Source organism: Archocentrus centrarchus, unplaced genomic scaffold, assembly GCF_007364275.1.
Source record: "Archocentrus centrarchus isolate MPI-CPG fArcCen1 unplaced genomic scaffold, fArcCen1 scaffold_53_ctg1, whole genome shotgun sequence".
NCBI classification, from domain to species: domain Eukaryota; kingdom Metazoa; phylum Chordata; class Actinopteri; order Cichliformes; family Cichlidae; genus Archocentrus; species Archocentrus centrarchus.
In genome coordinates, this window is record NW_022060275.1 from 716,129 (window position 1) to 727,320 (window position 11,192).

At 44.9% G+C, this 11,192-nt stretch overlaps 1 protein-coding gene across 1 annotated transcript; it reads left to right on the plus strand.

Moving 5' to 3' along the window:
- The first annotated feature begins 230 nt into the window (after window positions 1-230).
- On the plus strand, window positions 231-11,192 carry LOC115777413 (butyrophilin subfamily 3 member A3-like). The gene is made up of 7 exons (XM_030725325.1): window positions 231-267; window positions 1,582-1,929; window positions 4,444-4,776; window positions 4,856-4,949; window positions 8,065-8,075; window positions 10,662-10,982; window positions 11,101-11,192. Exons 1-7 carry the CDS (start codon window positions 231-233, stop codon window positions 11,190-11,192), a joined length of 1,236 nt encoding a protein of 411 aa, XP_030581185.1.

Genomic DNA, 11,192 nt, shown 5'->3' on the forward strand with positions numbered 1-11,192 from the left:
TTATAATTGTTAATGTTTTACTTGTGCTCTCCTGCCTCCCCTGACTGCACTGTCTAAAGGTCAGTTACACTCATCACCATCTGCACACACACACACACACACACCCGGAGACTTTCTTTTAAACTGAAAGTAAGCGTTTCTCTTTGGGTCACACAGGTGGTCGGAGCTGCAGGTGAGCGTTCGTTCGGTAAATGGAGGACTTTGTGGTGGTTTGAGCTCTTTAAAGGAGGATGAAGATGTTGGTGGTGTTCCTGCTCCTTCTGATTGGTAAGAAGCTCCGTGTGAGCCTGCATCACCTGCAGCAGGTGAGGCGCAGCTCGCTCCTCTGATTTCATGGAAAATACAGAGTCAGTGCTGCGCGGCTTTAACTGTGGGGGGGTCAAAGATCGGACCCTCCCGCCTGCAGAGCTCAGTAACTACAGCAGATTAACCGGTGACGCTGTTTTCAGGAGCCGCTGAATCAACATCGTGAATACTTTAACTGTTAGAAACACAATAATTTCTCCATTCTCACGTTTTAGACAAAACAACAAACTATGAGAGCTGCATGACCTTAAACTCAACACAAACTCATAAAAAACTTACAATTAATTAGTTGGTCCTGGTTAATATGATTAATATGATGTTTGCTGGCTTCTGTTAGCATGTCTGAAATATGAATTCATGGTGGTTGATCCACTAACGATGTGCTGATTACACACAGTCTGTTTTTCTTACCTCACAGAACCTTAAATACACGACTCAGCTGATACACAGAGATCACATCATGTTTGCATGTGTGTCTCTGTGACTCTCTTCATGCTCTCAGCCTAAAATCCAAAAACAGAAGCTATCTTCAAGCACTAGTGGAAAGCAGGGACATCTTTTTCCAGATGTTACCTTTAGGGGGCGCCACAGCAGCTCATCTTCCCTCCATTTCCCCCATCCCAGCATCCTCCTCTGTCACACCAACCCTCTGCATGTCCGCCTTCATCCGTGAACCTCCTCTGAGGTCTTCCTCTGCTCCTCCTGCCTGCAGCTCCATCTCCACCCTCCCTCCTCTGCACATGTCCTAACCTTCTCAGCTTCTCTGACTCTGAGCTGTCCCTCTGATGGACTCATTCCTGACTGCTGGACTGCAGCTGTGGGGTCATGCTGCTGCTGCTCTGCACAGGTCTCGACCTCTGATACCAACTTTTTTGGCCTGGTGATCAAAAAGGATTCTGGTGGTGCTGTGGTTGTCATAGTGTAGCTCTCACTGTTTTCTCCTCTCTCACTGTGTGTGTGTGTGTGTGTGTGGTGGTGTGTGTGTGTGTGTGTGTGTGTGTGTGTGTGTGTGGTTATCTGGAGCAGACTGGCAGGTGTAATATGCCTCAGTGAGTCCATAGATGTGCGACAGCCTCTTGTGTCTCTGCAGCTGCTTTACTGTTGGTTCTGCTGTTCTGTGAATGAGGGTTGGACTGTTCCTCTCTATCAGCTGTTACTGCAGCCCAACAAGCTGTGAGAGCAACACTATCAACACTCCTGCATCAGCAACAACAACTGCAGACCACAACTGCACTTCAGCAAGTTTAATTTGTGATTCTGTTTGTGTGTCCTCAGTTTCCCAGCATGCCCTGGCTGTGGTGGTGGAGGTGAATAAGGAGGAAAAGTCTGTCCTGCTGCCCTGTCAGTACTCAGGCTTTGTACCCGAGGACCTCACTGTGATGTGGACTCGCAGTGATCTTGATCCCAGATCTGTGCACCTCCAACAAGAAGGAGTAGATGATCTTAAAGGGCAGAACCAGCGTTACAGCGGGCGCACGTCACTGAGGCCTGATGCTCTGGATACTGGAGACTTCAGCCTCACTCTGAGAACACCACAGCTGACTGACAGCGGCAACTACACCTGCTCCATTACTGATGGAACATTAGAACGGAGACTGGGAGACCTACAGCTGCAGGTCAAAGGTCAGCAACAAACCCAAACACCTGCTGTACTCACAGACCAAAGTCAGTGCTGTAGACCAGTGGTTCCCAAAGTCAAAACTGCTGCAGCCCACTTAAAAAAAACAGAAAATTTGATTCAAAAACTCAAACAACACAGGCTATCGGCTATAAACTGCTAATGATAGCCAGTCATTTGTACTAATGCCAACATGTGACCCACCTGCTGCTGGGACACAAACTTCAGTACACGAGCAGTAAATTTAGGACAGAGTAATGAGTAATATCACAAACTAACAGCCTCCTGTTACCAGCTTTAATTCACTTTTTATGAATAAATACCTTTATATAAATATGTAACTCTGCATACTTGAGTATTTTCAAGCAGAATTTCTGTTATTGCTGTGGCTCCGACTGCAGTACCTTCACAGCCCACTAAGCGGCTGCAGCCCAGACTTTGGGAACCACTGCTGTAGACAAAGGTCAGAGGTCAAACTGAAGGGAAGATTTCCTATATAGTTCTGACACACCTGATGAAATCAGCAGCAACATCTAACACATTTAGAGTAAAAAGAGGTGAATTAAAAGAAATAGTGCATTATGGGAACCCCCCAGCAGCCTAGGCCTATAGCAGCATAACTAAGGGATGGTTCAGGGTCACTGATCCAGCTTGATCAAAAAGGAAAGTTTTAAGCCTAATCTTAAAAATAGAGAGGGTGTCTGTCTCCTGAATCCAAACTGGGAGCTGGTTCCACAGAAGAGGGCCTGAAAGCTGAAGGCTCTGCCTCCCATTCTGCTCTTAAGTATCCGAGGAACCACAAGTAAGCCAGCAGTCTGAGAGCGAAGTGCTCTATTGGGGTGATATGGTCCTATGAGGTCTTTGAGATAAGATGGGGCCTGATTATTCAAGACCTTGTATGTGAGGATAAGGATTTTAAATTCTATTCTAGATTTAACAGGGAGCCAATGAAGAGAAGCCAATATGGGAGAAATCTGCTCTCTCTTTCTAGTCCCTGTCAGTACTCTAGCTGCAGCATTTTGGATCAGCTGAAGGCTTTTCAGGGAGCTTTTAGGACAGCCTGATAATATGCAAAAAAAAAAATGCAAAAAAGCGGTCCTACATATTTGTTTAATATGTGCATTGAAAGACATATCCTGGTCAAAAATGACTCAAAGATTTCTCAGTGTTACTGGAGGCCAAAGTAATGCCATCCAGAGTAAGTATCTGGTTTGACACCATGTTTCTAAGATTTGTGGGCCTGAATAGAAGAACTTCAGTTTTATCTGAACTTAGAACAGGGTTAGTACACCTTTTCCAGGATCAAATTCAAGCACATTTTAAACACTTTCAAGGTCCATTTTCAATATTTTCCAGCACATTAAGGGCTCATTCACAATTATCAGCATTTTCCAAAGTGTACAAAGTAGGGCTGTTCCTGGTGAATAATTTAATATTCGACTAAACAAGAGAAAAAAATAGACTAACCGACTAGTCTAAAACTAACACTCAGATATAAAATTAATTTTTTTGCCTGTTTAATGTCAAAAGCTGTCAAAACAAAGGCATCTGAAACCATTAATTGTGTTCTTCTATGATGAACTGCACTTTAAATACTGCTTAACTGTGCGCGTACTGCACATTATACTCCAAACAACACCTGTGCAGGTGCATTGCGTGTGTTAATTACCTTTCAGTAGTGTCCGGTGTTTTACATGCGGTGTAGGCCGACAACATAAAATGCTGGCACTGTTTCCCTCCTGGGTCCTACTCTCAGTGTTTTTAAGGCACAAACACATTTGTCCTGCTAGTTTTCTCGCTACTTTGTACAAAACAGAAATGCAGGGAAGGAAGGGTGTTTCTTTGGAGGTGCGCTTACGTTATGGCATTTTTCTATAATAATGTAAGGGCTTCAGCTCCATCTGGTGGCAGATGGCTGCATAACATTTAGGACAAACATTTACCAGCACTGGGTTTACTGAAACCTTAATAATTAGGCTAACCGACTAGTATGTCTGATACCGACTAGTAACAATGGCGACGACTAGTCGGCTAGTCGAGTAATCGCACAAGTAATCTTGGTATCAAACCTACACTTTTCCCAAATCATTGTACTGATTGTAATGACCCACGCCTCCTTTCACACCTTGGTGCATGTGATTATGCACATGAACAATAGAGGGTCACAACCAGGGGACTACACCCACTGGGCTTTAAATACCTCGGTCTCTCCACCTTTTGGTTTGAGAACTGAAGAAGCCTTTCCAATGAGAGGTGAAACATCTTCAAGAAACAAAAAGAAGTCCAGTCGCCTTTTTTCAAGCTCCAGAGACCTCTCAGTTGTTTGCAATCATTGCAACATTTCATCAGTTCCAGTTTAGTTACCATGGAAAATAAAGAGCCAGAGAATACGATTATAGATGATTATTGGTCACAGGACAGAGTCAGAGGTCAGGAATGACCATACTCACTGGGTTCAAGTTCATCAGTGTGACTGCTGCTGCTTCTACAGCTGATATTGTGGTTTACTGTCCTCTCAGACCACCAGATGGAGGTGAAGGTGGAGAAAGGGTCAGAGTCTGTCATCCTGCCCTGCAAAACAAAATCTGACCTGCCTGAGGACGTCAGAGTGGAGTGGACTCGCTCTGATCAAGAACCCATGATGGTCCATGTTTACACAAACAGAGGAGACCAGCTTAACACACAGGACGGTCTTTACAGAGACCGAACAAAGATGAATGAAGACCTGCTGAGAACTGGAGACCTCAGTCTGACCCTGAAACACCCCACACAGAGAGACACAGGAGGATACATCTGCACCATCCACAGGGACAACGACACCCTGAGACAGAAAGTAGTGCTGCATGTCAAAGGTCAGAGATGTAGGTAAAAGTCAAAAGTCAGTGCTGTAGCTGTGGAATAGTGTTAAAATGTCATGTTGTTTCTCCACAGAACCGTTTCCATCCTGGGCCATAGCTCTCCTGGTTCTCCTGATTCTTTTTGTGGTTTCTGGAGGTCTTTTATTTCATTTCCGGCAGTACTTCATGTCAGGTGAGTCTCTCCTACTACACTACCCATAATGCTGATCGTTAACAGGTGTCCTCTGGGGGTTCCTTGACTGTCGCTCACACAAACTTCTTCCAGAAGCTGACAGAGTTCAGAGTTCAGCTGATACAGAGAGCTGAAGAGAAACTTCCAGTTTCGTTCCAGGAAACCTCCTTCAGACTCAGTCACTGATCAATGAAACAGCTCCACAACATGACTTTACTAAACTGTGTGTGTGCTTCAATGCACTGATCTTACACACAGCTGTTCTTCTTCTGTGGTGGTGAACAGCAGGCTGCCATGGAAACATGTGCTGACAGGAAGTGTTGCAGCAGCTTCAGTAAATGTTCCTCCTTGAGTTGTGCTCAGTCATGTGGTGGAGAGCTTCAGATGTTCAGAGCAGACTCATGAGATCTTCATGGTTTCTGTGCTGATGTGTGTGAGACTGTGGAGGCTCAGTGTGTCTGTTCTTCTGCTCTTCATCCAACATGTCTGCAGCTCTTTACAGGACGCTGTGACGAGTTACCAAAGAACGAGTCAGGAACACATCAGGAACAAACTGACACACAATCTGAGACTAGAAGGAGGGGGCAGGGAGGTCATGTGACCATCATAGCTGCTGCTGATGTCATCAGTGTTGTGCTTTGTTGTCATCTCAGGTTACAAGGTGGAGGTGGATTCAGGGGTGGAGTCTGTCCGGCTGCCCTGTAAAACTATAGTTCGCCTGCCCAAAGACACCAACTGGAGTGGACGGACGGTGACAGGAGGAAGGTCCACGTGTATCAGAGCAGCTCTGACCAGCCTGAAGAACAGGACGACTTTTACAGAGGACGAACAACGATGGAGAGAAACCTGCAGAAACCTGGAGACCTCAGTCTGACCCTGAAACACCCCACAAATGGAGACAACTCCACCTACACCTGCACTGTTTCCAACAAGAGAGGAGGCATCCTGATGGAGAAACAAGTGGAGCTGAGAGTCAGAGGTCAGTGCTGTAGATACAGGTCAAAGGTCACAGATCATCCTGATGGTGGTTCAGTCTCAGTCGACTCCATCCAATAATTCTACAGTTAGCATGTCTAATGTGTGATTTGGACCCAAATGTCAAAGCTTCAGCAGATGAACTGTAGGACCAAAGTTCATGTGTGAGAGGTCGTGTGAAAGCCAAGCCAGTTTTATTCATAAAGCACTTTAAAAGCAGCAGGCTCTGACCAAAGTGCTGAACAACAAAAACAGGACACAACAGTACACAAAATGTAGATAAAAAAGTAACAAATGAGATAAAAGCAACAATAAAATACATAGTTTATCATAAGTCAAATAATAAAATAGTATAAAATAACTAGATAAAGATAAATAAGAAAAAAATACACAATGACTAAAATCAACATCTCAAACCTGGTCAAAAGCCAGGTGAAATAAATGGGTCTTAAGAAGAGATTTAAAAGTGGTCAGCGAGGAGGCCTGTCTGATATGCAATGGCAGGGAGTTCCACAGTTTAGGGGCTGCCACAGCAAAGGCTCTGTCCCCCCCTAAGCCTCCGCTTAGTCCTCGGCACATCCAAAAGCAGTTTGTCAGCTGATCTGAGCACGCTGGAAGGGGAATGTAGGTGCAATATCTCAGAGAGGTAAGATGGAGCAAGGCCATTCAAAGACTTAAAAACAAATAAAAGAATTTTTAAATGAATTCTAAAATAAAGAAGTAACCAGTGCAATGAAGATTAAACAGGGGTAATGTGTTCCCTCTTACGTGTTCCAGTCAAAAGCCGTGCGGTGGCATTCTGGACCAGCTGAAGACGAGCCGATGAGGACTGGTTTATGGCAATATACAAAGAGTTACAGTAATCCAGCCGGGTCATTACAAAGGCATGAATCACAGCTTCAAAATGATCTTTCGACAAGATAGTTTTAATCTTGGCGAGCTGTCTCAGGTGAAAGAAACTGGATTTCACCACAGCAGTAATCTGACCCTCCAACCTAAGACTCTCATCCATCCAAATTTGTGACAGCAGGCTTTACATACTGGGATAAAGTTCCCAGATTCACAGAGGTTGACCCCCCAGTGATACCCGAACCAAAAATGATCACCTCTGTCTTATTTTCATTAAAATTCAGGAAATTCAAAGCCATCCAAGCTTTAATTTCATCAGTGCACTTTGTTAGCATCTTTAAGGCGTTCGCATCAGCATGTTTTAGGGGCATATAAATCTGGGTATCATCAGCGTAGCAGTGGAAAGTAATTTTATGCTTTCTGAGAATAGAACCAAGGGGAAGCAAATATAAAGAAAACAGCAACAGCCCAACTACTGAACCCTGGGGTACCCCACACGACAAAGGAGCACAGGATGATTTAAAATCATTTAAACAAACAGTAAAAGTTCTCTGGGTCAAGTAGGATCTAAAATTAAAATAAAAAATAAAACTAGACAATATAGTGGAATCCAGTCCAAGTTTTTTGATCAGTGGTAACACTGTCGGTCACATCTTCTAGATTCTGAAGATGCATCTGTTTAGCATGTGGCTAACAGACAGGCTAAGCTAAGTCAGTTTAAATGTGAGTAAAAACCTTTTTTGGTCCTCATCTGTGATCAGTTATATCTGACTGACAGCAGAGCTGTGAACATCTCCACATCCTTTCTCCATGTGATCCTCCAAAGCTGTGTGAAGTTGTAGAGCTCTGCAGCTAAAGAGTGTTTTAGTCTTCTGCTCTCTTCCTCTGGCAGCTCCATCTTCAAGGACCATTAGTTCTGTTTCACTTTATTCCACTGATTCAGGCTGATGGTCTCATCTTTATCTCTGCTTTAGTGTCTTCAATGCTGCCAGTGCCTCTCTTTGCTGTCAGCAGCCTCTCTCTTTCTTTCTGAGCTTTTTAAGGACTTTAACTGATGCACTCAGCCTTTGACATGGAGAGAAATCAGGCAGATTCAGGGCTGCATCAAAGTGTCAGATGGAGTTTTCCCCCATCAGCTGGATTATATCTGTAACAGCAAACAGCAGCTGATAAACTATTAGTAATTTCATTTCACAAGCAATGGTGAGGTGTCTTTTTTTTAAAATGTAAATATAGTAATTTACCTACTTTTTAATAATTAAGATTTTGTTTTGAGGCAAAACCAGCAAAATCTTCAGTCCGTCCTCTGCCAGTGTGAATGAAGGCAAAAGTAAATATCAGACTACGATAAAAAGATTTTGACATAGATTCACACAGTACAACTGCAATGGCACAAAATGACAGCACATTTATTTTAACAATAACAGAATAGAAGATGCTAGGCCGTGACAACCAAGGGATGGACGCATCCTGGGGGGATGTGACCACATGCGGGTACACGCCGCCGAGCCACCTACCCGTGCAGTCCCTGAGAGCAGACTGTGTGAAAAACCTCACAGCAAAGGAGATGGGAGCCCTGCGCAGGCCAGGGAGCACACTCTGCAGCCAGTAACGATCCTTCCACAGGTTCACCGACTGAAATCTCGTTACAACTTTTACTTCCTTTAGTTAGAAAAGCTTGATCACCAAACATTCTTTCTACACAAAACAAGGTTAGACTGTGTTTACAATCTGATCACCACCAACAAAAGCTGGCTCCTCATTGCAGCCAGAAAATGCTTGAAGTCACATGGTCCGATCTTCAATTCTGATTGGTTCTAGGGAGGCATTTATGGGCAATGGGAAAACAAGGTTGAAGGCTTTTGACACTATAGTGGGAAGACACGGGTATTTAATGGATTATGATGATTGATTGGCGTATAGTACCTGTGGCAGTAATATTTGGGTGGCCGGACGGAAAACTCTGGTGGGCTTGATGTGGCCCGCGGGCCACCAGTTGACATTCCCTGCACTAAAGGAAAGGTTCTATCAGATTGTTCCAAATGTTCTCACATTGAGCTGTGATGAAGTGAGTGTGACAGAAACACTCAGACTGTGTTTCTCTGCTTCATCAAGTCCAATCTTTCACTTTCTATCTAACAGTGAGCTCCCAGTGAAGCAGCAGCATTCAGCCTGTTAGAGGCAACACAAATGTCTCCACCTAAGTTCATGTTGTGCCTTTTTGTCCTCTCAGTCCCCCAGGTGGAGGTGGGTTCAGAAGTGGAGTCTGTCCAGCTGCCCTTCAGAACCACACTTCACCTGCCTGAAGACGCTAAGGTGGAGTGGAAGGAGGACAATTATAACAAGAAGGTCCACGTGTATCATAGCGGCTCTGACCAGCCTGAAGAACAGGACCAAGTTTACAAAGACCAAACGATAATGAATGAAGACCTGCTGAAGACTGGAGACCTCAGTCTGACCCTGAAATACCCCACAGATGAAGACAACAGGACCTACACCTGCACCGTCTACAGCGGGGAGGGACGCATCCTGCTGAGGAAACAAGTGGAGCTGAAAGTCAGAGGTCAGTGCTGTAGATGCAGGTCAAAGGTCAGGGTGGTGCAGCCATAAATCTGAGGCTTTTATTGTGAAGTCCAACAGTAATGAGAGTGAAAATGATGCTGATCCAGAGGAGCCCATGGGGTCTTTGTGGCTGGATGCAAAGGCTTGTAGGTGTCCTTCTAAAGAGAAGCAGCCTGAAGCTCCACAGGAGCAGAAGAAGACAGAGGACAGAGGAAGAAGCTGAGGCCGCTGGAGGAAAAACGGTGAAAGGAAATGAGCTTTATTTGGTCGTCACACTCAAATATTCCCACTTTAGACACAGGAAACAAACTGAGCTGTGGATTGATGTTTTTCTCCATGATTTGGGCCCTGGAATCATTTCTTCATCTCCCACTTTAAGACATATTAATGTGAGCCTCACATGTCCCAGAATGGATGCATTTCTATTTGTAGATTGATATTTGGAGGATTTTCTTTCTCTGCTGTCACAGCTCTTTGTGATATTGTGATATTTGTGATAGCGCAGCTGTAATTTTTGTGTGCTTAAAGCCAGCAGACTGCACTGACACAAACTCTAATGTTACCTGCTGTGTGACTTGGACACATTGTTGCTTTTATTATATTGCTGCAGAGAGGAGACAGGAAGTGGGCAGAGAGTGAGGCTCAGTCACACACAGGAAGTGGTCTGGGCTCATTTGTGTCTTTATTATCTCGCCCAATAATGATGGTGTCTCAGAGTCTCCGCCTCTTTTATTGTGAAATTCCTCACCATGGTAACTGATGCTGAACACATGAGCTAGTCTGCAGCAGCTTCTGTTCAGAGCTTCAGCTTCCAATGACCTCAAAGTGTCCCATTTTCACTGATTCTTTTCCTGACCTCATGCTTCCAGTGTGATATGGATCCTCTGCTGAAGGAATCTGCTTTCTATCCACAGCCTGTTGATCCGTCTGTGACTGACAGCAGGAAGGAAGCCCTGCAGGTAGACAGAAACTGTCTGAGTCGCAGTGCTGCTGCAGTTTACCTGCAGCTGCTGATGAACACAAAGTGTCAGTGTGTTTGTGTTTGGTCCTGTTCTGCTGGCAAGTCTGTTTGACTCTGCTGGATCTGCAGCTGATAGATCCCAGAGCAGAAACTGATCAGTCTATTGATCCCAGAATATTTCATCAATAGAACTGATGTGACTGTGATCAGTGTAAACAGTGATTTCCACGTCTCCTTCATGGTGTGACAGTGTCAGAGCTCAATGCACTTGTAGAGTTTTATGTTTTCTGGCTCCTATTGAAAGTGTTCCAGCTCTAATGTACAGCTGTCATGCTCATGTTGTGTTTGTTGTCCTCTCAGTCTATCAGGTGGAGGGGGAGGAGGGGGTGGAGTCTGTGCAGCTGCCCTTCCAAACCACACAAAACCTGCCCGAAGATGCTCAAGTGTGGTGGTGGGATAGTGCTTCCAGAAGAGTCCACTTGTATCAGAACGGCTCTGACCGGCCTGAAGAACAGCACCAGGTTTACAGAGACCGAACGAAGATGAATGAAGACCCGCTGAGAACTGGAGACCTCAGTCTGACCCTGAAACTCCCCACAGAGAGAGACAGCGGGAGATACAGATCATTCCTCTCCAGCAGGAACATCTGCAAATGGAAAAATGTGCAGATAAAAGTCAAAGGTAGGTGTGTGTGTGTGTGTGTGTGTGTGTGTGTGTGTGTGTGTGTGTGTGTGTGTGTGTGTGTGTGTGTGTGTGGGTGTGTGTGTGTGTGTCTGACTGCCTTGTGTCTCCTCTGCAGGGAGAACTCAGGTCCAGGATCAAACAGGGATCCTCAGGAACAGAAGCAGCTCCATCGATCCGACTCCTCTGATGGCTGATCAATCAGTTTGA

Bases quoted from the DNA above. Each gene is read 5' to 3' on its own strand.
- LOC115777413 (XM_030725325.1), top strand. From the start codon at position 231: ATGAAGATGTTGGTGGTGTTCCTGCTCCTTCTGATTG. The intron at 268-1,581 runs GTAAGAAGCTCC...GTGTGTCCTCAG, and splicing joins GTTCCTGCTCCTTCTGATTG to TTTCCCAGCATGCCCTGGCT. The intron at 1,930-4,443 runs GTCAGCAACAAA...CTGTCCTCTCAG, and splicing joins CCTACAGCTGCAGGTCAAAG to ACCACCAGATGGAGGTGAAG.